Source organism: Strix aluco, chromosome 1 (genome assembly GCF_031877795.1).
Source record: "Strix aluco isolate bStrAlu1 chromosome 1, bStrAlu1.hap1, whole genome shotgun sequence".
Classification (NCBI taxonomy): Eukaryota; Metazoa; Chordata; class Aves; order Strigiformes; family Strigidae; genus Strix; species Strix aluco.
In genome coordinates this window covers 157,953,650-157,981,428 of record NC_133931.1, presented here as the reverse complement: position 1 = coordinate 157,981,428, position 27,779 = coordinate 157,953,650, and the positions used below count along the sequence as shown (strand labels likewise).

Sequence of the window (27,779 nt, the reverse complement as noted above, 5' to 3'; positions counted from 1 at the left end):
ACATCATGGCAACAGGTACGGTGTGAATATAGAAAAGATGTCCTGAGATCTCCATCACCCAGAACGGATGTTGTTACATGAAAATGACAGTGCTCATCAGCACGTCCTCCCCACCTGCACCATCTCTCTCTGTCACCTAAAAGCAAGCCAAAGTCCAGCCCAAACAATTCTCTAAAGATGTGCTCTGCACAGCGGCCTTGACAAAAAAGCACGAGACAAAGGGAGAAAGAAACTAGTAAATAGCGGAGTGGTGACACCTTCCCCCACGACACCAGGAATAGTTTCAAAGTCGGCGTTGCCTTCTGTACCTGTACAAGCCATGAAAGCAGAGGGCTGGAAGGACACAGGACAAAGGGGCACGCTGGCATCTGGCATCACCGTGGCAGCACAGGCACAGCAAGCCGTCACCAGCAACACCTGCACAGGCAGCTTAGTTGCCCTTCTCTCAACCACAGCCAGCAAGAGTTCTGTTTGCAGACTGTTTGTCATTGAGTCACTGGGGAGGAAAGAAAAACACCTCCCTTTTGTCCTTAACTGCTGTTGTGCTCTCAACAGCTTTTACCCTGCTGGAGGTCCATGGGAATCTACTGATGGGGGAGAAGTACCTACACACCTCTCCTGGTTTGGGCCCAGAGGGCAACTGAGCACCATGCAGCCCCTTGCTTACTCCTTCCCCCTCAGGGATGGGGAGAAGACAATAAAAGGCTCGGGGGTCGAGTCAAGGACAGAGAGGGATGGCTCACCAGTTATGGTCACAGGCAAAAGACAGACTTGATTGGGGCCACAAAAACCATCAATTTAACAATAGGAAGCTGCAGGAAGAAGAAGGAATGGGGACAACGACATTCAAAGTGATGGTGCCACCATGGATGAGCAGCTTCCTATGCCAAGCATGACATCGTACGGTACGGAGTGTCCCTTTGGTCAGCGGGGGTCGGCTGTCCCGGCAGCCCTGCGCCCTCCCAGCTTCTTGTGCACCCCCAGGCCACTCACTCACTCACCGGTGGTGTGAGAAGCACAAAAGGCCTTGACTCTGCCTAAGCGCTGCTTGGCAATAACAAAAACATCTCTGTATTATCAACACCGTTTTCAGCACCAATCCAAACCACAGCCCCATACCAGCTACTGTGAAGACAATTAACTCTGTCCCAGTCAAAACCAGCACAATGCCCCATCCCAGGAAGCATTCAAGATGAAGAGGGAGCTCTTCCTTCGGAGAAGCAGAAGACTTCTGTTCTGACCTGAAGATGTTTTGGCAAGAGGGGCCACTCAACAATTAAAAAGCCAGTAAAACCCAGTTACAAACCAACTAAAACCCAATAAGAACCAATTTAAAAATAGAAGAAATATGCTCTTCTCTCCTATTTGGCACTTTTGAGACTGCAGACTCCTGCATCCCATTCCGGTCTCCCCAGGACAGGGAAGACACTGACCTGCGTGGTGCGAGCCCAGCCCAGCGCCTTCGAGATGGTGAGGGGCCGCGGCACAGGGCACACACGGGCAGGCGGAGGGAACTGCCGCTGTGCAGCTGGGAGAAGGGAAGGCTCAGGGCTGGGGCTGACTGCTGATCTGCCAGAACCCTGGAATTGCTCTCCTCACCCAATACCAGGTAGAAAATCACCTTGTTTCTCTCCCACACGCACTTCACTAGAGCTAGTTTGGGGATTCAGAACAGCAAAGACCTGGTATAAAAAAAAAAAAAAAAAGAGCGAGCTTGATTTCCCCCAGCTTGCATCCCTGCTCTCTTTGGTAGGATACAAGCCACGGGCTCATCTACCTGCTTCCTGCGTCACTGATCAAACAAGAAGTAAGAGAGCATTCAAATGCGAGTGGTCTTTGCCAATGTGCATGGAAGCCACATCACATCTCCACTTCATGAGACCTGTGAGAAAAAAGCTCCATCTTAATGGTAGGAACAAAACATGGAAGTGGAGCTTTGTCGTGAAAACTGGTTCTACAGAAAAAAATACCTCTGTGAGCTCCCGAGCTCCTCTGGCTTTCAGGTCTTTAAGCCCAGAGCCAGTAGGGAGCCGGCCATGGCGTCAACTACTTTGTCACAGCCTGGTTTCTAACCAACAGCACTATTTGGTTTGCTCCCAGGTGGATCCATGGAGTAGACCTGCGGGTATCCAGCAAAGGCTATTGGAGCCCAGGGCTTGCAGCAAACCAGGGAACACACTAAACTGACAGCCTGGGTGCACCTCACGGACTTCAGAGTTTGCTCTGGACAGAAGTAAAAATACTGGAGCTTTTTGCTTTGCTTTGGTTTGGTTTAGGGGGGGTTATGTTGTTCTTTTTTATTTTTTCTTTTTATCTGCTACAGCAGTGGTTCTCAACCTGTGGTTCGCAGACCCCTGGGGAGCCCTGATGTCATCACAGGGGGTCTGTGAAGGCTCAAAGCAGGGGTGGGGGAACATCCAGCCCAGAAACATTTGCTCTGGCCTGCGGCAAGCACTGCGCCTTCTTTTCCCACAGCCCCCTCCCCTCAATGCTCCTCTCATACTCAAGCCCCCACCCCACCTGCCCTGACGCACTAGTACTTTCAGAGCTAGTACGGTTGGTGGGACCCACTTTAACTAGGTGGTTTTTCTCTTAAAGACATTTTCTTAACCCAACAGCCCTCTTTAGGGCCACAACAGGGCTGAAGTCTGTTCCTCCAAGTGGTGGCCCTGGACCCGTACACAAAAATATATGGTGACTGAACACAAACAAGGGGGAGGTGAGAAGAATTGTAAAAACTTTTCATCAAATTTTAATGTAAAAATTGGCATCAAATTTGGATATAGCACGTTAAAATACCATAAGATGGGCTGTTAGAGCTAGAAGAGTGTTGATGCTATTGTTTTAAATTCATATGGCATCACTGCAATAAAGACTGTAATAGGACTGTGTGCATTAACGGATTAACTTATTTCCCCTTCTTTCCAAATGTGAAGGCCTCTTCCTAAGGGACGAGGGAAGACACCCCCCCCCCCCCCCCCCCCCCCGGCTGGGCACAAAGGCCTCGCCCACCTCCGCCCTCCCCACCCGAGGCGCCGCAGGACGCCCCTCCCGGTGTCCCGGCCAGCACCAGCGGCGCTGTCGCTGCAGACCGCCACGCCGGCGGGACAAAAAGGAGCTGGCCCGTGGCCCTGCACCCATGGCCACCATCGGCCAGTGGCCACCTGGGGCCCAGGAGGCTCTGGAAGGAGGACGATGAGCAAATCCAGGGCAAGCCGGGAAGGGGGAAAAAGCCCAGAGCGGAAAGAAAGGGGCAGAGGGCAAAAAGGGTGTCCCCGGGCGGACTCGTCCCGCTGGTACCGGGGCCGCTCCTCCTCAGCTTCCCCAGCAGGCCCCTGCACGGGAGGGCGGCTACAGCCCGGCCCCCGCGGCCCCCCCCCAACGCCGCCATTACCCCCCGCTCCGTCCCGTCCCCGCTTCCCCCAGCTTCCCCCGCCGGCCGCGCACACCCTCCCCGGGGCGGGGCCGCACCGGCTGCTCCCGCCCCCCGTTCCCCGCCTCTCCCCGCCCCGGCCCCGGCGCTCCCCTCTCCCCGCGGCGGCGACGTGGTGGCCGGTGGGCGGCCGACCCCGCGGCCATGTGGCTGGCGCTGGCGGCGCTGCTGGCGGCGGCGGGGGCGCAGTACGAGCGCTACAGCTTCCGCAGCTTCCCGCGGGACGAGCTGATGCCGCTCGAGTCCGCCTACCGCTACGGCCTGGACCAGTACAGCACCGAGAACTGGCCCGAGAGCGTCAGCTACCTGGAGGTCAGCATGCGGCTCTACCGCCTGCTGCGCGACAGCGAGGCCTTCTGCCACCGCAACTGCAGCGCCGCCGGGCAGCCCCCCGCCGCCGGGCACCCCCCCGCCGCCGGGGCAGCGCTGGCCGAGCTGCAGCTGCTGGCCGGGGTGCTGCGGCGGGCCCAGTGCCTGCGGCGCTGCAAGCAGGGGCTGCCCGCCTTCCGCCAGGCGCAGCCCGGCCGCGACCTGCTGCGGGAGTTCCAGCGCCGCGAGCCCTACAAGTACCTGCAGTTCGCCTACTTCAAGGTGAGGCCCGGCCCCAGGCCCCTCATCCCTCCCCTCTGACCTGGCTCCGCTCCCCGCCCCGGCCGCGGCCCCCCCGAGCTGCCCGGGTGCAGTGTCACCCCCCGGCCGAGCCGCGCCTGTCTGTCGGCAGCCCCGGGGGAGCGGGACAGCGCGGCGCGTCCCTGCGGGGCCTCGATGGAGGCGGGCGCCTCCTGCACCCAGCGCCGGACGAGCCTCCGGTCGTGCCGGCCTCTCGCCAGGCCCTCGGAGCAGGTTACGGTGGGCCACGGCCTCGTTCCCCATCGCCTCCTCCGCACCACTTTAGCCGCCGGTTGTCGCCCACCCCACCGCCATTTATCCCCCTCCCGGGCTGCCGGCCCTGCGCATCATCCTCTTCTCCGTGGCGATTCTTTCGGCCCCGTCTCTCGCCCACCTCGTGTAACCCACAGTGGGACCACCGTGTGCCTTCTCTTTCCCCCTTCTTGCCCACATAGTTCCGCCCAGCTCACTCTTCACCAGTTTTTCCACAGCTCATCCAGCCCGTCCTCTAGATTAGCCCCTCCCAGTTCTTCCCAGACCCCCAGCCACCGGACCCTGCGCCTTGTCCTGTCGTTGTGCCATTCCTACCCCTGCCCCTCTCATCTTTCCATCCGCCTTACTTTCTTCTAACCTTCTCTGAAACCTTTTTCAGACCCTTCATCTCACCGCTACTGCAGGCGCTCTTCGCTGCTTCCTCTTCCTCAGCGTCTCCGTCTTTCTCGCTTGCTCTCTTCTGGTCCAGGTCTTTCAGGTGCAGCAGCCCCCAGCCTGTGACTCGCAGATAGCCTGATGCCTGCAAAACACCGGTTTTGTTACACCACGGGAAGGAATATAGCGAAAATTGGCTGCTGGCCCCTGGAATGGTATTTACTTTTTGATCTTGGGTCATCCAAGACTGGGGACACACACCTCTTTTAACAGATTTCATCCCATTTTTCTAGCTTCTTGTCATCCATCTGTCCAGGATCTAATTGATTATCTTCTCCTTCCTTTTCATCTTCATTTTCTGTTCTCTAAATCAAGGTCCATCCTTCATGCCATCCCCTCAGATACTGCAATTACTTGCCTTTCAAGTAAATGGGACATCTGTGGGGGGAGAAAACAAGCTGAGCTCTTTGGTTAGATTGTTTTCTCTTTTAGGGATTCACTCCAACATATCCCAGTATACATTATACAGGGCTGTATGCTTGTGCATTGGTTTTGAGATTGCTGCTTGGAAACACACGTCTTCTTAACTGTTGCTGTGTCTTATTTGTAGGAGTGGTGTTTTCTCAGGAAAATATTCAATGGTTTTCCCAAATTGCACAAACAGATGCAAGGAAATGTGTTCTTGTAAAAACAGGAACACACAGAACAGAAGGTATCAAAGAGGGGACATTTCTTTTGAATTACAGAGTGGGCAGGCACTCCTGGCAGTCTCGAAGCCATATACGGGTACCAAAATGACATCACCACAAATGTTTCCATTTCTTGTCATACTTTAACTACCCATTCCCCCCTCGTGGTATGTACAGAGTTTGCAATGCATGGATCACAGCAAAAATCATTCCTACTTACTGTTTCTGATACAGCTAGGTAACTGGCAGGTAGGAATGGGAGAGGGAAATTGGAGAAACCCCTCCCTCTCCCTCTAAACGGTTTTTCAATCACAGTTGCAGTAGGTTTGGGCAGTGCCGTTTGGTGTTCTTGCCTTTAGTGCCAGTTGTTTACATTGTCTTTCTTGCTAGATTGTAGGCCAGCTCTGAGCTCTTATCACTCACTTGGGGAGTTCTGAATGGGCCTTCTGCAGCTACAAACTGCTCCATACAAATGATTTTTTCCTGGCTGGTGGCATTCTGAGGAAAGGAATGTCACTCCCCACCCCCACCCCCCCCAACAGCTTTTATAATATAGGAAGAAGGCAGAGGGAGATGCTTTATGTAAGTTTTTAGAGTGACCATGTGTTTATTCAGGTGGGTTCCACAGTGAAATCTTGCCACGTCTTAGATCCTGGGAGTAGATGTTTCTGTGCTGCCGCTTGCTCCTCTGGAGGGAGCTTTCTCGTAGCCACTGAATTTGCTTAGGAATGTGTTTCTACAAAACTTTTTTTTTTTTTTTTTGGTACTGGTGAAAGTTGAAACCAAGAGTGAATTATGGACTAAGCAAAAATGAGAGAGCTGTCAGCCTACCAACAAATAGGGTTAAAGCATAAAGCACAAAAGAAACCAAGCAGGCGTTTGACGAAAGTGCAGCTGAGATTTCCCTGCGTGTTGAGCACAGTCTGGGCTGACTGGAAGCGCATAGTTTTGGGACAGAGAGGAAGGGCAGCTGGCAGAGTTCCAGCGCTGGGACACTCGGAGCGGCACAGCAGCAAGAGCTCGTGTCAGGGTTTAAGTCTTTCTTTGGTGTAGTCGTCTCTCAAGTTTCTTTCTGAAATGAAAGGGTACCTTTTATGGATGCAAACAGAAGAGTGCATGTGCATACGTGCTTGTGATTCTTGCTCCTTGTTTTGTACGTACACTTCCATAATTCAGATGTGAGGTGGAACTCTGTATCGCCTACACATCGGTACGCTGGAGGGGTTGATACGGATCTTGGCTTACGAGGGAAAAGGTTTTAACATTTCACAAATGCTTAAGACTTTTACTTTCACTCTTCCTAAATATGTGTATATATAGTATATATTTTATTAAAATAGGTATCTATATAAAATAAAAAATATAAATGCATGCACACAGAAGTGCATACGTATTTGGCACATTGAGTTGTAAATGAGGAATGCGTACTTCACAAAGTGTCTCTGATGGGGTTTAAAGTTAGTTTAAAAATGGGTACAGAAAATCACATAGTACATTAGGACACAATTATTGAGCAAGTCCCTGCCGTTTGCTCTAACTTCATAACACCATCAGGAAGATATATTGTTGTAATATTGCCTTCCGTGCTGCTAGGCAAATAAGCAACATAAACATCACGCAAACATGGTAAGTGATGACTCCTGCGCAGTAGCCATAGATGAGCATCACTAATTTCCGTGAGATTAATCTCACACAGGAGCAACATTATAATCTTGTGCCTCGTCAGCTTTATGAACAGGGGAGGGGGAAGGGAAAAAAAGTCATCTTTCTGACTTACAATCATTGTCTGTGCTATCTGCAACAATAATAGACTTCTAAAATGAAAAAAACCCTGTTCATAGTGATGCAGCTAGGAGTAAAACTGAGAAGAATTTTATCAGTTTTACTGTACCATTGTATCTGCTGAGACTGTGGTTTCAGTAGAAGTAAGTTTGGGAGTGTAGAGGCTGCGGGAAAGTTCATTGACAAAAACTGAGAAAGTTGAATTGTTTTTTTCCAATTAACCTTTTTTCCCTCTTCCTCCTCTCCCCATCCCTGTTTAGGCTAATAATCTTCCAAAAGCTATTGCAGCAGCTCACACATTTCTTCTGAAGCATCCAGATGATGAGATGATGCAAAGAAATATGGCCTACTATAAGAGCATACCTGATGCTGAGGAGCATATTAAAGACTTGGAGACAAAGCCTTATGAGGTATGCTTTTTATTCAGTCTGGTCTTCTGGAACTGCTCTGTTACTCCTCTTATTGTGTGAGATTCAAGGATCTCATTTGCTTATGTGTTCTCAGTTCTTGCTCTCCTTTCCCTATTGCTGTCTTTCTCCATCATCTCTGTTCTGCATTCTTGATGCATTCAGTGATTCTCACCTCTCAGGCAGATCACTGTTCCATAAATGAGTCGTAGTGAATTGTAGACGGTGGCATACCTGAAAACTACTACGTGCAGATCACTACTGGAGCTAAGCAGGCGCATAGAGTTATTCAAATGCATGAGTGGTGTAGTGGCACAGCTTAAAAGAACTCAGACATTTGCTGTTAAGATTCCATTGAAAAATCTTTGTCAACACCTGTGCTTTAGACTCACACTGTTACTTCTGTCCAGCAGGTTTTTCTGTTGATCTGAAATGGAATTACCTACTCTGTTCTCTAGAAAATACCTGGTAAAATCCATTAGTCATCCACATTAATTGGTTAACAGTTTATATAAATGCAGAGAGATCATTTACTGTAATTGAATTTACACACAGCTTTCCATAGATCAGCTACTGCTGGTTTTCATTCCTGCCAATTTTTCAGAATCTCTTTGTCAGGGCTGTGAGAGCATACAATGGTGACAACTGGAGAACGTCCATCTCGGACATGGAACTGGCTCTTCCTGATTTCTTCAAATCCTACGATGACTGTACAGCAGCCTGTGAAGGCTCCCGAGAGATCAAAGATTTTAAAGACTTCTATCTCTCCATTGCAGGTGGGTGGTTAGGAAGCAGTAAGGAAGGATGTCCCAAAAGTGCATTTCAGTTTATCCGTGGGATTGGCTACCCAAGTCCTGTTCCTCGGTTTGCAGTGTGAAATGCACATGGTGCCCCCTGCACAGTCTGATCGGAATTCATTAGATTCACTGAAAACTGCTTGAATTCTGGTTTACATTTTTTTTTCTTTTTAGTAACGTAAATGAGGGCTCTCAGAAAATGAGAACAGAGAGTTCTTACAGTGACGTGGCATTTTTATGTCAGAATAAAATAGATGTGTAAGTAATAACAACTACTCCATCCAGCTAGCAGTAGTTATGCAGACAGCTCTCTTGGCCATCATTTCAATATCAGTTTGGCCACCTTTGAGGCTCAGTGGTTAGCCTGCCTTCAAAATCTGCTTTGTGGTTTGTGTATCACTGGTCATACATATCTCCTTTCTCATAAATAGGACAAGTTTCTGCTGCTTATTTTTCATCTTTCCTACAGCAGAGTTTTGCCAGAAGATACGATTTCTTTTTCTTTAATGCATAGCTTAAAAAAAATACACTGATTTGCAAAGAAAAAGAGATACCATCTTTTTGATTGCTGTCAAAATGGCGCATACACGTTTCCCGTGCTCTTTGATAGTGAAAGAAACAAGTAATTTCTCCAGTGCTCTGGTCCCAGTGTTGTTGTCAATATTTGCGTGGAGAACACCTCCATGTTTTCTCAACAAACTTAAAGACATGAAAAATACTACAGAATTTCTAAGTTGCCAGGAGGAAAACCAGCCCAACTTTTTGTCTTAACGCCATTAGATGTGTTGGTGAGGGGAGACTTTTGTGAAATATGTTGATGCATGAGCAGCTCACAGTTTCTCACAGCATGGAATCGGTTGGTATCCACCAGTATCGCTGACATGGAATAGCTATTGCAGGCTATTCTTCAAGCCATGCTTTACTCTTGGGCAAAGCAGGCAGCTGCCTAGGACAGCAGATAAGGAGTGAAGGTCAAATTACAGGTGGTAAAGCAAGAAACACGCTTTCTTCCCCAGTGGCTCAGAGCCCTGACATCAGGATAACCCCCAAGCCACTGTAAAGAGTACAGTGCCCATGCGCAGCTGTAACTGGCACTTGCTGTCATCCTTCCTTTTCCTTCTTGGAAGGAAAGAGCAATTCCCAGCAGTAGTAGTGGCATCACCATCACCACGATGATGTTACCATGGCTATGTGCGTGCATTTCAAATATTTTGTTCTTGAGATAGGAAAACTCAAATTTGCTTGCTCTGCCTGGACTGAACTGCGCTCTTGCTCCAGGGAGATATATCCTGCCTCTGTGGTTTTGACTGCAGAAAGTAGATGCAGCAACAAGTGTTAACCAGAAGTATTTGGTGATTGCACTAGGTACGTATGTATCCCTGAGCAATGAGTTATGTTTGGAAGCCAGCTGTCCTTATTGCATGGGATCGCTTCACTGAGGAACTTGCGTTCCTGCTTTTAAGTGCTGGCTGGAATTGAACACTACTGTGTCTGGAGACTCCATTGCTCTTGTAAAAGATGGGTCTGGTAATTTCATTTGGCCAGTTATTTTTAGTTAGCTTCAGCAGTCTTCATGTTAGGAATTCTCTGATGAGAACAGGGGAAGGCACCTTTGCTGTTCTTTTGCCTTGGTCAGAGACTTGCTGCACAAGCTTAGATGACTTGCGGTGACCTGCCAAACATGGCTAACAGGAGACTAAGGCTTTAAAAGATTTCTGTTTGGTGGTGTTGTCTAATGTTATATATCCTGAAAATGCTTGAAATTCTTTGATGGAAGGTTTTCTCGGTATGTATTTTTTGAAGATAAGATCACCTCTAGTCCTATCCCATTGTAGCAAGCTTTTGTAGACCGGGTAAGCTTGTGAACTTAAACATTTCTTGCGGAAAGGTATTCTGCAGCAGGCGGCATATTCATGTCTGTCTTCTCTTTTAGAACGTCCAAACTGCAAGCACGAAATGCATCCATCTCTGGAGTTCTATTTTGCAGTCACCTGCTGTATGTCTCTGTGACACAGTTTTACTCAGCAGCACGTGGACCTTATTCATGCAATAATTTAATGAAATTGCAAAGGCTCTCAAAATTTTTTTAAAAAATAGCACTGTAAAGTCCGTGGGAGATAATGCGATACTCCGTAAGAGTTTATATAAAACCTACCACCTACTGCCTGTAGGTGTCAGTGAAACCTTAGTTCTCTGGACTTGCAGCTTTGATACATTTCAAGTCCAGACTGCACTGATTTTTACAGAAGGTCTGAGTACCAGTACTTGATATGTACTTCAGATGGATGCTCAGTACTTCCAAGCAGCAAGATCCAGATAAGCCGGACCCAGGAGAGCATTATAAGGCCAAATTATAATGGGCAGCTAATGGGAGGGGTTGCAACAATTCACTGTGCGCTATCCATATCCTGTGGTGTTGTTTTCTTCCTTGTAGATCATTATATTGAAGTCCTTGCATGCAAAGTGCAGTGCGAAAATAATCTGACACCCATTATAGGAGGCTTTGTTGTTGAGAAATTTGTGGCCACCATGTACCATTACTTGCAGTTTGCTTATTATAAATGTAAGTAGTGATTTAATGTGCTTAAATAACATTGGGGTGATGCGGGACAGTTTCCATTCATAATCTTTTCCCTCTAGTTATAATGCTCTAGAATGTAAATAGTGGCCTCCAGAATCTGCTTTTTAATCTGTTCTGGGATAGAAAGTCTGAGCTGCCTGCCATCTTTTTCTCCCTGTATAACAGACATGGGAGATAAACGTTATGTATAGAGCCTGTGGTCATAAAATTGTCCATGAGAAAATAAATTGCTGAACATAAGTCCCTTAAGGGCTGGATTTTGCCCAGGGCAGGCGCCTCTGTTTTAAGTTATGCATGGTTGTGACTGGTCTCCACTTGGGTGCTGGAAAAATGAGGCAGTTACAGAGTAAACGTGATCTGATCCATCACTGCCCTTCATTCTTTATGGTACCTACTCCGGGCACTAGTTGCTTACACTTTTCAAAGTTTCATATAAATGATGAATGTTCATAGAAATGATAAATGTTGTTCATGTGTATTTTAGATGTTTTAATGATACACCAGTTCTGCCTTTTTGAAGTAACTTGTAACATGTTAGAGTAAACAGTGGCAGGCACTTCCTATACATTGGAACACGTGCAATGGCACAGACACATTTTGTACACCTGTGAACAAAACCCCGTGATTTGTACCAAAAAGCCATGGTGGTCAAGCTGTCAGGTCCACATGGTTGTTAAGCAGCTGAATGTATAGCTCTAACAAGAATTTTTTTCTTAAACTTCTAACTCATTCAGTTAGAGAGAAGAAAGATTCTGACTTCAAGGCAACACATTTAACATAACACCACTTATTGTATTGAATAAATACTCAATTTTCAATTTACTATTCAGAATTTCTTCCACAGACAAACCTACAGAGTATTTCATAACATTTGCTTTTTCCTAGTGGATTCTTATAATCCTGTTAGAATGCTGCTCAGTGACTATATATTTGATAGGTTTGGAAGAAAGAGGGCACCATTTAACAGAAATTCTAGTGTTCTGGTGCTCAGTGATTATATATTTGATAGTTAAATCATTCAGTGAATTTTGTGGTTTCTTGAGGAACTACTTGCACTGTAAAGAACACATATAGCCCTTACAGCTGCTTCTGCAGGATCCAGCATCAAAGGGAAGACACATTCAGCCACATAGCATCAACCCATTAATGACTTTTGCTTATGTTGCTTGACTACACGTTTTACACATTGACTCTTCCCTCTTTGTCAGTTCTAATACCCAGAAGTGGGGTTTTTTTAATTTAATATTTTTTTTGTTTGTTAATACATGTCCCAGTGGGTATCACCAGCTATGGGCTGATGCCTCACTGTTACTGGGATACCTGAGAGGGACATTGGTTTAGGATTTTCCTAGAAAACCATCAGAGGTAAGTCCCCACTTCTGAATCATGGCCTTGCCTGTTTCAGAACACAAACATAGCATATCCTTTCTGGGAAGCAATTCTTTTCTTCTATGCAGCTGTTGGGGAGGTAGAAATTGGGTTCTGTTTCCATCTGAGATTTTCAGAGCTTAGGTAATAGTAGGAGTTTGTTCATTTACCTTTTCTGGATTTTTTTTTTGTGTGTGTGTGTGTTTATTAATTAGTGAATGACATGAAGAATGCAGCTTCTTGTGCTGCTAGTTACCTTCTGTTTGACCAGAAAGATGAAGTAATGAAACAGAACATGGTCTATTATCAATACCACAAAGACAAATGGGGACTTAAAGAAGAGGATTTTCAGCCCAGATCGGTAGGTGCATTACTTAAAATGCCTTCTAGATACATTCAAACATTTCCCTGAAACTCAGTGGGTCAGAGGTTGGGAAAATGGGAATTATCTATTGGTTCTGGAGGTAAATACATACTGTTTTATTAAAACCATATAGAAAGTTGTACACAGAGATGTACTGTGTAATGTAGACAGCGAATGTCATAGTTCTTCCTTTTGTGTTGAAATACACTACAATAGGATATAATATGATGAGAAGTAAATTCATGCTGGTACTTGTCTGCCACTTATGCATATTTATATCTTTATACCTCAGTAAATAAAGCAGCTGGCCCCTGAAATCTCCTGACGAAAAGATCACTCCAGTGACATTCGGGCTTTTGTCAGTCACTTACTATTTGCCAACATGTAGCTGCCCACCTGCTTGTTGTTCCAGGATCTGTGGGCATTGGAATGTGTCCAGATATGATAACCCCAGCTAAACTCAATTTCCACTTATTCCATTTAGAACATAGTCAGGTGGATGAGGATGGAAAAAGGCTCAGGACCATATTGCATCTGATTATCTCAGTTGGAATACTTGCTGCAGAGAACCCACAGTAAACATCAGTCCATCCAGCAATGACTGTGATCTGGCTTTGAAAAATTACTCTAAAAATGGGTTTCTCTGCTGTTCTTAAATTTCCATGTCCAAGGAAATCTTAAATATAAAAGCATCTTTGCTGTGTTTCTGGACTCCTGCAGCTTGGACTCCGACAATCAAATTGGATTTCTGTCATTTCTTGTTACCAGGATTTATGTCATGCAACTGAATTAACTGCTTTGTGACACCTGAGTGACTCCTCAGGCATCAGTGGTACGTGCTGTACAAGTAGCTAGTCATTAGCAATACATGTTCCACAAATTAAATTTAGTACCTTCTCCTTCTCTTAGGGCATGACTTCCCTGTGGAAGAGTCAGTTACGTTAACCTAGCTGAAGCAACAGCAGCCATCCCACAGGGTAACATTCCAGTTGCCCTTTCTGTGTTGCTTCTTTAGACATCTCGGTCACCGAGACCTGTACTGGCCCAAAGACCCTTGATTCTTAATGCTGCATTGAACTCGGTACATCTGTGCAGTGCTTAAGGTGTCTGGCTTATCTGTAGCAGCACTGCAGAGCAGTTCACGTACACCTTATAGGTTGCATTGAGTTGGTAATTACACTTTCCTTCCTCTCAGGCCAGCCAGCTCAAGTCAAAAATACCACTCCGTTTGAGTTAAGTGTTTGTTATTTGTGGCTAGCTGTTGAGTTATGTGCAACACACCTTATCCACACGCTGGAGACGCAGGCCTGTCCTGCAGGGCCAGCTGAGACAGACGGCAGCGAAAATGCATTTGGTTCTTTCAGGCAGCAGCAGCGAGTCTGAGCTCAGAGGTGGAGGGGACCACTCCTTTGGGAATAGAACTGTGCTTTATAGTCATACTGGAGACAGTGTTCGATGGTGGTGGGAGTGAGGGGTAGCAACAGTGTTAAACTGCAGTCAGATTTGGCATACATGTGCATAGAGGACAGAACAAGGGCCCTACACGTTAGCTCTGAATGTTTTGTTGATAACTTCTCAGGAGCTGGGGACTACAGATAATTTAGTTTTTAAATATAAAATGTTAAATGCAGACAGCTGTATTTTCTTGTACTTTGATCCATATAGCTATGAACAGAAGTTGCTTGCTGTCCTAATCACTTGCTGTGAAAACCATAACGCCTCTTGTTTATTTTCACAAAGTGGTAATGGGGTGACAGCAGCATTTGTCTCTGGCACTAAGCTTTAGACGTTCTTGTGAAAGAGGAAGTCTCCTTTTTTCCTCCCCAAAAAGAGTTAAACGGAACAATCAAAGTAGGTTGCCGTTGGTATTCACAAATATGAGAGTCGGTGACTGAGCTAAACTGTGCTGTCCAGGCAAGCAGCCAGGGAAGTGAGGAGGGACATGTGGGTGACCGTGCAGAATTTCCCTAGCCCAGACTCAGGCGGGGTGGTGAGTCATTATCATGCAAAATAGCTTAGCGTCTCTTTTTCCCAGAACTGCCTGCCGCTGTACGCCAGCACACAGGGAGACAGAGGCTTTCTCACGTCCAAAGCCCGCTGGAATGCAGGCACGGACTGCTGCTCAGCTCTGGCAGTCTCATTCCTTAGTCTCAGACTCGCCAATGCTTTGAAACATGAGAAAGAGGAGAGTGCTTTGTTCTTCTCACACCGGTGGAGCCTGTGCTTAGAAAGATCCACAGAAGACATTGGATACGCTGCTTGCTGTTCTGCTGTTTCCTTTCTCAAACATTATAACTCCCCCTGGGATCCACCTTCTACTAAGTCTGGGCCTGACTTCACTGGAGTCGTTTCAGGTGACATGTGATGACACTGCTGTCTTGCTACCCTAAAGTAACATAAAAATTTTGGGTTTTGATAGGAGGCAGTTCGATACCACAACATAACCACGCTCCAGTTGGAAATGTATGAATTTGCAAAGGAACATCTGATGGATGATGATGAGGTGAGTTTTCTAGAAAGGAAATTGTAGTCAAAAAACCAGCAATCACATTAAAGTGAAGATGATACATAGATGGAATTCCAGGATTTAGCTAATATGGAAAAGTCTTCCTGTAACTGTGATCAATTTATCATAAATTTTTCTTTTATGAATGGAATATAAGAAACAAACCCAAAGAACATCATGTACCATTCAAAAAAATTCACAGTATTAGCACAAAGGTAAATATAATGCACTGAGCCCACAAAAAAATAAAATCCACATTGCAAGCTGTAACACCAGGGGGCAGAGAAGTAGTATATATATATTTAAACCCAACGTTTTTCTGTTGTTTTTTTTCTGAAATGTTGAAATTAGATTTAAAGATCCTTATAATTTTGTCCAGAAGTAACCACCTAAATTGTAATTTTTGTAAAAAGGAAGTCTTGTTATCTGTTATTTTTTTCTTCACAGTAACATTTTGGTCACCCAGTCTTGCTTCTTAAATGGTTAGGATTCATGGCCAAATAACATATAATGACTGCTATTAGACTGGAAATATGTGAAGTGGATTTTTGTGCAAGAAAAGTAGTTAGACTGTTGAAAGGGCTTTTCTTTTGTCTCCCACAGCTGAAATTAAAGTATAAATCATGGAGGCTTTGGATTGCCTTCTGTTTTGCTTTGTTTTCTGAACCTTTCATTTAAAGGTTTAAAAAAATCTTCAAATGATGGAATAGTTTGTTGCTGGCATTGGCAAAGAGCTAAGTTCAGTTATGGCATGGGGCAGGGTACTTGTAATGAGCACTGCTGAGGTCTTTCTTAGTTAAAAAAGAGAAAGATGGTTTATGTTAAAAAATGAAATCACCTTTGCAATTTTTATGTTATTTAGCACATAGGGAGAGATAATATTTTATAGTGGAGAAATAATAACATGTCTGCTGCCTTCAGTATGCTAGTGACCTGAAAACAACTCTATATGTAAAATTCCATTGCAAGGTTACCAGACTTTAGGAAGACTTTCCATTGTGATAAAACTCCATGAAAGACAGTTTAATAAGCTTGTTATAAGGTTAAGCATAGATGAGGACTAGCCTGGATGGATTTTCATCAGGGTGTGAAATACTTGAGCACTTTTTTATATTCCCTTGTTGGTTTGTGCTTTGCCCATAATGTTTTCTTATGTTAGACATAAACTTAATTTGTAATTTTTTCCTTCTTTCATATCTGCTGCTTCAAAACACAGGGATGAGTAATTAAGGAAGGGGAGAAGCAGCCTGTTGTGAGGGCTTTCCCCATACGCTGTTACATGAAGGGATTATAGAAACAATCTTCAGCCTCAAGCACTGTGTATAGAATAAACAAGCATTCATTTGCTGGCATTTGTTCCTGTAACCCATTTCACTGTTGCAGTTATAAATGACTGCAATCTGCAGGAGGGAAGTACAGTGGAAACATCAAACTTCTGGGAAAGTGACAAGGAAGTCGCATTACCCTGGATTATATGTTTGGGTTAAACAACCAAAATTGCTGAGCCTGGTCGTGCCACAGATACCGCTACCCCACACTCTCGTGGTAGTAGGAGAATTACTGTTCTCTCCTGAGGAAAAGCTGAAGGGCCTCTGTGCCCTCGCTTACTAGGACTGAAGAACCTGGGAGGGATGGAGGCTGTCCATGCCTCTGGCTTGTCTCTGCCTTTTGGTAGTGAACTCATAAATCCCTGGCTACCAGAACTTGTCTTTGGCTGCGGGAGCCTTCCAGGGAGTCCAGACAGAGCAGTAATAGCACAAAGGTAAAATCACTACCTTGCAGTTTCTGCTATATGGGCAGGACCTGGTAGTGTAAGTGAATTATTTTTTTAATATTTCTCCTGGCACAGATGGAAAAGTTTATTCCATATGTATGCTGAAAACTGATGAAAAACCCAGATAAGGTGTTACAGTAAAAGCTTTATTAAAAATTGTTAAGGATGGAGGCAACCTCTCTTCTAGTGCACTCCATTTATTTAAACCATGTGCTTCTTGGGCCATAGGCCATACCTTTTGTGAGTTTCCGTGGTCCATGTCTGCTGTCTGAAGTTGCTTGTGGGCCAACAAGCCCATAAAATAATCTTCAGAAAAAAAATCAACTCTCTTTCCTTGAGTGAAGCAAAAGGATTGATGTGGCAAAATGATCTCTTCCTATGTGAATATGTCATTATTCCCAAGTGGAGAATTTCAATTTATTCAGACTTCTCAGTGCTCCTGTATCCCAGATCATCCATGTGTCTTTTTAAATCCCATTAGCAAAGCGAGTGAGAACATGTGGCTTCTTCCAATAATACATTGCAGTAATTGCAGAGGCTGGAACATGCAATAATGATTTTTGCATATGTCACTACAAGAAATACTGTCCTGTTTGTGTTACTTTATTAATGTTTTTCCACAAGGAAATGAAAAACTAGTTCAAACATTTAACACAGGAGAGGTGACAGAGAACGTTAGTGCCAACTATCTACAAATTACTTTTTCTTGAAAGTAATTATTAAATAGCCTTACAGTTTTCCACAGTGAAGTTAAAAGAACATTACAGTGTTGTCATGTTAGTTGGCCATGGATAGTCAAGCTTTCTGACTTCTGTTCAGATGTGTAATGTATAAAGTCTATAATAGATATGACTCCAAGCATTTCACAGATTTAAATAGCAAACTGAAATGCCATTAAGAGCCAGATACTCAGCTAGTGTAGATATAACTTTAGCACTGTACTAATTGTATGAGACATGTTTCTGGCCCATAAAATCAGTGTTCTTGAGGAATTTTTTTTCAGAGATAGCTACTTAGCTTTCTAAAGTACATAAGAACCACAAGAATTTGGCTGGGATGATCCTGCAATGTGATTTTTCTTTCAGTACTTAATCAGTAGGTGAAAAACTGTTGGCAGCTTTGACCCTCTTTTTCTGGCATCTTGTTCTTTTTATTTGTATATAATGTGTGTGTCCATTTGTACAGTAGCTGAAATTCAAGTGCTCCATTCCTAAGTGTCATGCAAAGGAGAGTAAGTGTTGAACTAATGGGATTGGTGGAAAGAGAACATATGGAATAGTGTCAAAGCACAAGGGCCCAGTGGACTGCTGATAGCAAACAATAATCTGAATTCAGCCTATTTTTCTGTTCAGGAATCGCTAACAACATATTTTTGGCTTTATGAACTCATTTTTTGCATATGTTCAAATGATTTATACAAGTGCGCTCGTAACGGCAAGTTGTAACTTCAGACCTGTAAACCCTGCCCTGCCCGTGACCTCAGACCAACACGGCTACAATAGCACTGCTACCCTGAGAAGAGCTGGTGGCAGCTGTTTCAGAGACAGTTGGCAGCTAATTGGCATTGTTATGGTCCCTGTTCAACATACGCTTCTTCAAAGAAAAAAGAAAAGGAGATTTTTTTCATCATCTTTTCCGAGTGGAGATACTGCCCGTGTGGCTGGCTTTCCAGAAGCTTCCTGCTTTCCACTCTTGCTTCTTTACTCATGGATGTGTATCTTGGTCAAAGGTGTTCCTCCTTCCATTTAAACCACCTACCATGGGAAGCCACTGGCATGGTTGAGCTTAAATAGCAGGATGTACCCAAGCTGCCGATACTGACATTAGGAAACCTGCTCAGATTTTCTTAAGCTTCTGCATGCAGCATAAAGCAAGCGAGTGGAGCTCAGAAACAAAGCCACTAGAAGGCTTCTGTTTTCAGTGCAATGGGAGCAATGTTGAAGTTGCTCTGAAACTGGGTTGAGTCATGTTTTATAGGCATTATAAAAATGTTAAGAGGAAAGCGCATTTATTAGATTACTGTAAAATATTATTGTAATAACTGCAGTGTACTGTAATCTCCCATAGTATATGGGAAGAGAACAGTTACATGTTCAGAATATATCATTAAAAAATGAAATGGAAAAATATTTTAGAAAGTAGTTAACATACATGTAAAGAACAACTAAGCTCTTTTAATACTGAAAAAACCCAACCTAAAACCATGTGACAGTGGGTCACACTGTGGACTAAGTATCTGAAAAATAAACAAGTTAAGGGCCAAATAATTTTTCTGCACAAAGAATTGAGGGATTTTTTTTCCCCTGCTAGAATGTGAGGAATGTCCAGCCTGGTCTTTACTGCTCATGGAGGATCTGGGAGAGCTTTGAGGTGGTTACAGTAAACTCTCGTGTTTCAGCTGAAGGTTAGACCAAGGAACTTTTTCTTAGTTGAAGGCTGAATAAACCTTTCAGGCTGAGCCACTCATTGACACATGCCTTACTGTTATCCCGAAATAATGTGTCTCCCCCCAAAAATATCGCTGGCCACTGGGCTGTGTGGTGGGCACTCGCAGGGTCTACCAGACCCACGGAGCGCATACCCTCCACAGTCGTCCATATCAAACCTTTGTCTTCACTCTTGCCAGATGGTTATTTGTCCTTGGACAAAATTCACTGTTTTTCATAACCTAACTCTTTGTCACTATTTCCATTAGTTACTCAAATTAGTCGCTGGGTCAGTGACAGGACAGTAACTCGTTAGGTACAGGGCAGCCCTGACCTGTCCTCACAGAAGCCACCCCTGCAACCCTTCTTGCTACCACAACCTTGCCACCTACACCCAATACATAAGGGAATCAAGCTGAACAAGTTTCCAGTCATTAAGATCTTTGAACTTTAGCAAAATCTGAATTTTTGCTGTGAAGGACAGCCAGGGGACATTTTTTGGGATAAATATTTTTCTTCTAGGTCATAGATTATAAGGGAACAAAGATCCAGCCAATTCTTCTTGCTCCGTGTATTGTCTCTTAAGGCTCAGTTTGTTGGATGAGTTAGGATAAATGCCATTTCTTATTCATTCCCTGATAATCACTCATGAAAGCATGTCCATAATAATATTTTTCTGTAGATCTTAATTCTGTCTAGAACACTGTTATTTTAATATTCCCTGTTACTTCCCTGAAGAACAGGCTATCCCACTGCAGTGCATATGGCATCCCTATAGAAAAGGCCATCCGCAGATCTGCGTGGAAAATAGGGGTTATTGCAGGAAAGCTATTTTTTCCCAGAACTTTTCCAGTCCACACTGAGAAGGGACAGAACAGATTGTAGGTGGAGACAAGGACCCACGAATGATTAGAATTTGCTACTCAGAAGGCAATGCTTAGTCTTTGCAACCAACGGCAAAGCGTCTGGGTCTGTCAGTGAGCAGTACAACTGCTACTGCTTGCTACTATTTTTAAATGATGCTGTCGAAAGAAAAGTTGGTGCTGGACCATCAAGTCTCAAGTGGGCCATAACTGAGCCATGTATTGGTAGCTTTTCCTCTTTGCTGTTTCTTTTAATAGCTAGCCAGGAGTCTCCAAAGTACAGATGTTTCTTCTAAAAGGTTGTGTTTTGTGTGTGTGGATGCAGCATTTAATATTGCATAAGGAAGGGCCGGCAGCAATCCCTGGCCCAATGTGTACCTTGGTCTTGGACACTCAGCTTGCCGTAATAAGTGAGGACTTCTGCATTTTTCTCCTTTTTAGGACTTATTTTTTCAAATGCTTTAGCTTTGCTTGTAATAGTGCACCAGTCTCACTAGCCTGGGTTAGCTTATTCAGAATTGACCAAGAACTCTGTTTTAAAATTATTTTTTATTATAACTCACCTACTCACATACCCTCTGTAAAACCTTGAATTACTGTGGTACAAAACTTGTTCTTTCTGTTCGTGCCTCTGTTTGGTTGTTCATCTAAGCCAAGGGTGCTCAGTTTGCATATCTGACAGATAATTAGAGGCTCCAGTTGATCAGATCAGCTTCTCTGATTCATGCTACCACTCACACCAGTCTGGGAGCATTCCCCTGCTGCTGTTTGGTATCATACCTCCCATATTTCAGGCTACACTTGTCCCATCTTTTCCCAAACATCCTTCTCTGTCACTCCCACTTTCCACTGACTGTCCCTGGATTGGGAGAGGGAAGAGGTTGGTAGCACAGGGAGGGAGGTCATGGGGTGCCAGCAGAGCTGTTGTACCTGCAGCACGTACCTGGCCTCCACTGCAAACCAGGAGGCAATGACTGTGGATGGAGGGCCAGCTTGCTAACGAGGACATGCTTCATTGCAGCTGACCGAGCAGTCAACATGTGTGTACTTTCCAGCTGTTGGCGGCCGAACTATCAGGCATGTACTGGTCTGGCAGCAAACCCTTCTCTTCCCCAAGCTTAGTCAGACTTCACATGCTGATTTACTAGCTACCAGCCAGACAGCTACATCATGCTTTGGGCCATATATTGCTCAATTCTGATTTACATCAGCACTGTGTCTGAGCAGCATATTTATGTAACCTGCATTAGAACTGGGTGACTGTTGTCCCCTCTAGTAGCTGGCAGCTGTAAAAATTACGGGTTTGCAGCGGACTTTGCATATAAACTTTGATGTCCTTCCTATTTAGGTAGGAGCCAAATAGCATATCAGATAACAGGAAGAACTCTGTCACACTGAATGCTTAAATCACTTTCTCAACCTGTGGTCCGCAGACCCCTGGGGAGCCCTGATGTCATCACAGGGGGTCTGTGAAGGCTCAAAGCAGGGGTGGGGAACATCCAGCCCAGAAACATTTGCTCTGGCCCGCGGCAAGCACTGCGCCTTCTTTTCCCACAGCCCCCTCCCCTCAATGCTCCTCTCATACTCAAGCCCCCACCCCACCTGCCCTGACGCACTAGTACTTTCAGAGCTAGTACGGTTGGTGGGACCCACTTTAACTAGGCGTTTTTTCTCTTAAAGACATTTTCTTAACCCAACAGCCCTCTTTAGGGCCACAACAGGGCTGAAGTCTGTTCCTCCAAGTGGTGGCCCTGGACCCGTACACAAAAATATATGGTGACTGAACACAAACAAGAGGGGAGGTGAGAAGAATTGTAAAAACTTTTCATCAAATTTTAATGTAAAAATTGGCATCAAATTTGGATATAGCACGTTAAAATACCATAAGATGGGCTGTTAGAGCTAGAAGAGTGTTGATGCTATTGTTTTAAATTCATATGGCATCACTGCAATAAAGACTGTAATAGGACTGTGTGCATTAACGGATTAACTTATTTCCCCTTCTTTCCAAATGTGAAGACCCTTCATGAGACCATTGAAATAAATATTTGATGCAGTCTAGTGTTTTAAATCTTGATTTAAGTCTTGGTGGTCTGGGGCCACAGAAGGTATGTCAAGGGGATCTGTGGTGAAGGGAAGGTTGAGAACCCCTGGCTTAAATCATATCAGAGAATCATTTCAGACTCCAGATCTGAGGGCCAACATGATTAGCTATCAGTGGGCAGGAGGCTTTTTCCCTGGAATGAACACCTGTGAAATACTTGCTGACTTCAGTCGTGCAGAATGCCTGCTGTGGTGTCAAGTGAGTGCTAAAGGGGCAAGGACAGTGATCAATCTGGTCATAGCTGCTAGTGTGACATTGTGATCAGCTCTTCTGACATAGCACTATCACCTTTTCATTAGGCTGCCAACCACACTATGGACAACTTGCAAATGTTTTACATTCTGACCCTGAAAGGCAGGCAAAAGTATTTTAACTACAGGTTTTGCTTGTCTTTAACTGTAATCTGGAGTTTTTGCCTTTTCAGAAATAACCAACATCCAGGCAATTATTCAGTTGTATTACAGTGTATTTTCTGTGTGTATATTGTTTTGGCAACTGTTTTTATATTTTTGCCATATTTCAAACTCTCTTACTCTCCAGTGCTTCTCATTAGACTGCAACAGCTTCCATCTTACTTTCCGGTAGAGCTCAGTTTCAGGCGCTGGAGATTTCAGTCAATTTTTTTTCAAATACTGTTGCTTTTAAATATCCTTTTCTATTTAAAACTTGGGCTTCTTATGTGTTTCTGGATTTGAAAACATACCAGAAGAAAAAAATGTGAAATCTGTCTGGATCTTCTGTGTCTTCTGAAATAGCCCATCTTACTGATGAGCGTGACAGTAATATGAATTGTTCCTGTTGGGTGTAGTTACTAAAGGTACAATATTGAAATCCCCATGTCTTCCTTATACTTAATTCTGGGTGATCCAGTCAGATGTTTATGCCTTTCACTGCACCTCTCAGACTCACCTTTTGAGAGTTGTCTTTTCAGGTAGACCGAGGAGAGAAATCCTGTTTGATATTTGTTATTATTTCATTAAACTATGATCCTGAAGTGTAAAAGAATCTGTCCGAATTAGATCTGGGACCCCTGTGGTAGACACCTGTATTCCCAGTCTCCTGTCTCTGTTCAGGAGTTAATGGGACCTGCCTGCTAATCCGTAGTCCTTCAAGAGGCACCCAAATGCTTATGCCCACAGGTCTAGGAGCTGTGCTATAAAACTTGAGCTGAAGTCCTCTGTGCCTCTGTTTCTGGATCTTTCAACTGCTTGCATAGTGGCTGTTGAACCTCGTAGCTATTTTCTTCATGTGCATTTGTGAAGTAGTAGTGAGTTCCTCCCATGATCGGGCTCCTTAGGCAATCAAAATACTTCTAACAAAGAAAAACGTGCAGAAATGTCAAATTCCTGTTTTCCAGTTGCCAGATTTCCTGCAACCAGGAAGATGAGTAGGGAATATGAAAGTGCTGGCATTTTTTCTTGTCTTTTTATTGTATTGGATGCTTAGATGTTTTGAACAAATTCAAAGCAAAATAAATTGCCATCCTTCAGGACTTGCTAAAACCACTTCATAGTTGCCACAAGTCAACAGTCTTTTGAGATGGAACTGTGAAGCAGGGAACAAGAGCAGCAGTTATTTCAGCCAGATTTCCTCCTGCTTTTATTTTTATTTGCTTGGTTCTCATTATTTCTCTCACTGCTAATCACACTTCTGAAAAATGTGATGTTAATATTTTTAATCACCATGTCAATAATACAATTGTATTAGACAAAAATTCTCTATTTCCTCTTATTATTTTCACTGACAATTAATGCCCTTTCCTCACCAGAATAGGAAACTGTAAAATTTTGAATCTCAAACTACATGTGTCTGGAAGGTGCTGTCTTCCTAAGGAATACCTTTGTAGACAAAATTGTGCTTGATATTTAATTAGGATTGTAAAATACTGTTTGCAGTATTCATTGAGCAGACTCAGAAGCCTAATACAATTCAAAAAGACTTGGAATGAAGGGTGAAAGAAGAGGGAGAATGAATATCCAAGCACGGGTGACTTGCTTTCAACATAACTGTTATAAATTCTCATTATTTTAAACATGAAAGTGAGTAAGAGCTGATCAGGTTTTCCAGCAGAATATTTTTCTATCAGAAAGTGACAATTTGTTTTGGCAAAAAACTAAATGATATCTTAAGACCTTTTTAGAACATAGGTTTATGTCAAGAAAGGAAGGACAGGAAAGTTTAAAAAATGTGGTTAAATTAAAACAGTTTAACAGAACATTGTAGTTATTAGAATAAAAGGTTGGAAATGTAACATTGCGCATCCACACCTGTCTTACAGGTTGGTATTTGAGTTGTATCAAAAAGTGAAAATACTCACAGGCATTCCCATGGAGTCTCCCATGTCAGACACTATTGTTTCTGAACTGTGCATGGAAGGCAAAGCGGGAAATACTTGTATTTCTGAGGGTGCCAGCAGATGGCTTGCTACAGTCAGTTTTGAGTAGTCTGAGAGTTAGCCACTTGCTTTTCACTACTGAAGGTGTTACCTTGGGCTGCAAGTGATTACAGCAGGCTTTAACTCAGTTACTGTAGCTTGGTTGACAAGGCAGTAGATTCCAGCCGGTGGGGCTGTATCATCCCAGAGCAGTCAGGGTTGACTGCAGGAAGGCATTGGCTATCATATAGGACATACAACTATGTTAGGAGTAGTTTAAATAAAGAAAGTTGGATTGTTGTGTTGTGTTGGTACCCTGTATTAGCAGAGTGGAGCTTGTAAATATAGTATGTTCTAGTCTGAATCTAAACCAAACGTATTTGTTTCCACTATGGAAGACATTCTAGTATCTCTGGTTCTGTACATTTTTGCTGCCTTGAAGCATGGCATGTGAAGATCTGTGGTTGAAAATGGCTAAGGTGTGTGTTGAAGAGTCTAACAGGACATAAACAGTTAGAGCGGACAGATGCAAAGTCAAAGTTATGGTTCTACAAAACACTTTTCTGTTGAATTTTGAAGCTTTCTAAAATTCTTTAATGTTTTATGGAAATTTTAACAGTTTCCTAATTTAACAGGTGCTTTAAACTTTTATGCCTCTACTTTCTAAGTTTGAGGATTTCATTGTCTATTTAAATACCTGAAAAAATACAGGAAGGTTTACTGGGAAGTGTAACATTTCCTTCTTTTAAGGTCTGTATGTCACTGCAAGTACTTGTGCTGCCCCTGTATGGGCCATTTACTTGCATTTTACAGGCTTTGCGCTAGCTTCTGTATGAAGGGTGTTAAAAAATATTTGGACACCTGTTGTTATTACAGTTTATGTTCTGATTAAAATACTTAAAATTTTCCACTGATTTTGCAGTACAGGGTTAACTTGTTTCTGTTAAATTTAATCCATTCTAGGGTGAAGTTGTGGAATTCCTTGATGAGCTGTTAGAAGTGGAGGAAAAGAAGGAATCCTGATGAGTGAAATCACCACAAAGTGTTTTGCAAGAGTGAAGACTCACCATTGCCCCTTGCTGTTGTATTTGGTCACCTGTAGTTCCAATTAGATACACCTCAGGGCTGCTCCTTTAGGTTCCACCTTATGTCACAAGATCCACTCCTGAAAGATCACTTCCATGCTGCACTGACTCTTCCGTGAGCGTGGCTTTTCACTGTGCATTTACAGAATTGGTGCGTATGGGTTTTCCTCTCGAGCTTTCTTTCCTTTACACAAACACAACAAAAGAGACTATTTGTATTTTCTGGGCTGACACTAAGGTTCCTCGTTTCAGTGCTGTTCTACTAAGTTACAACAGTACAGCTGAATTCCGAAGAACTTTTGTCAGATTATGAACCCTGGAAGACAACAGTTCCTCTAGACTTTCTGAGCTATGTATTGTGTTATTTATGTATGTCTTTTTCTGTGATGATGAATAAAGTGATACTGAGTTCCAATGCACCTGAAAGATAAGATACATTTAAAATAGCTGAAGTAAGATGATTAACAAAGCACAATTAGTGATCTTGTAAAAATTGCTTGAAGAATTCTGTAAGCAGTGTTGATCTTTCTTAAAAACTGAATTAATTTTCATGATGTAAAACTGAGGTCACTTAGAACCGAATAATAAAGAATTCCTTCTTCCTACCAATTCTTACTCTTTCTGTTGAAACAACTTGTGGTTCCTGTGTGAGGTGGGACCAATCTTGTATAAAATAATGATGATGGATTTATTTAATACTCTCTTCTGTAGGAAATAGTTTGCATGGTTTTTTTCAGTCTGGTGTGACTATCTGCATAGTTCTCATCCAAAAGTAAGTACAGGTGGAGACTCAGGCAATTTTAAGTGGAATCATGAAAAATATTTGCATGTGAATTCCTGACATTTTTATTAACTATATGGCAGAGTCCAATACAAAAGTACTTTGAAGGCACAAAAAATACTGTCAGAGATGAGTAGTGCACAAGACTACTGAAGAGCAGAAAACCCACAGACCTCAGAGGATCAAGTCCTGCAAGTGGTTTCATCCCGCGTACATCAGGGGGAGACAAGAGCATTCAGTGCTTTTACAACTGAACCCTAATTCAGCTGAATGGAAGTGAGCTAGAAAACCAAAACATGATTTATATACTACCTTGCCGAGTTGTCGCTGCTATAGCTTATGTGTGCTGTAGAAGTATAGTGTCTACACTGTTGAGTGTCTACAGAGAATAAGAAGGGGAATCCAGAGGGTCAGGTTTAAGTGTCCTCTGGTGTGTGACAGCAATGAAACATTTTAAAATGCTGAAGTTGTGTCTGAAAGATCAGATTGGGGGTTTTTTGCCTTTTTAATACAAATCACAACTAATCTGCTGAGGTCAACGGGCAGACTTTTATTCTCAAAATGAAAAATCTATCAAGCGCCTTTTAACTTCAGGAGATTTACTCAGCTCCACTTGCAGTAATGAGATGCCTTGAATATACAGAGGGTATATCAGATTTCCTTATGCCTTTTTTTCCACACAATATTAACACTCCATTTATCATAATTTTATGTAAGAATTGAACTTTGCTTTTAAAACTTACAAGTAGTTGATTGTAAACCATCACTTACTTTCCCATGAAGTACATACATTATACTACCCAGCTGGGGTAGCGTCTCCAGTTTGTCCCTAATTTTCTCTTGCTGGAGGTGTGTGTGTGTGCTCAAGGGAGAGGTTTCTGCTCTGGAGGCCTCTTTTGTCCTGCTTTTCCGCCTGCATGGACAACTCCAGATTTCGTCCTCAGGAACTCAGCCATTGATGTCAAGATCATATGCCCAGATAACTTCATCTTCAATGCTCTAGCTTTCGAATCCAGAAATCCCGCCATTAAAAGGCATGGAGCTGGTTGGAGATGCATGTATCCATTTACATTGCCTTAATTTTACAACAGTTTTGGTTTACTTTTTTCTTACCGCCATTTACCGAACTGATGTAGGAGCTCTGCCAAGCACTGACTATTTACTACCTATTTGTTTGTGTGGTGCCCT

General features: G+C 43.6%; 1 protein-coding gene across 1 annotated transcript; it reads left to right on the top strand.

Annotated features, from left to right (window-relative positions):
* The first annotated feature begins 3,509 nt into the window (after window positions 1-3,509).
* Window positions 3,510-26,419, top strand: CRTAP (cartilage associated protein). The gene is made up of 7 exons (XM_074849924.1): window positions 3,510-4,024; window positions 7,422-7,571; window positions 8,173-8,344; window positions 10,800-10,928; window positions 12,530-12,675; window positions 15,098-15,181; window positions 25,689-26,419. The coding sequence occupies exons 1-7, from the start codon at window positions 3,578-3,580 to the stop codon at window positions 25,746-25,748; spliced, it is 1,188 nt and encodes a 395-aa protein (XP_074706025.1). The 5' UTR covers window positions 3,510-3,577; the 3' UTR covers window positions 25,749-26,419.
* The last annotated feature ends 1,360 nt before the right edge of the window (window positions 26,420-27,779 follow it).

Excerpts from the sequence above, each read along its gene's own strand:
- CRTAP (XM_074849924.1), top strand. The coding sequence starts at position 3,578 with ATGTGGCTGGCGCTGGCGGCGCTGCTGGCGGCGGCGGGGGCGCAGTAC. Across the intron at positions 4,025-7,421 it reads TGCAGTTCGCCTACTTCAAG|GCTAATAATCTTCCAAAAGC; the intron begins GTGAGGCCCGGC and ends ATCCCTGTTTAG. Across the intron at positions 7,572-8,172 it reads TGGAGACAAAGCCTTATGAG|AATCTCTTTGTCAGGGCTGT; the intron begins GTATGCTTTTTA and ends CCAATTTTTCAG.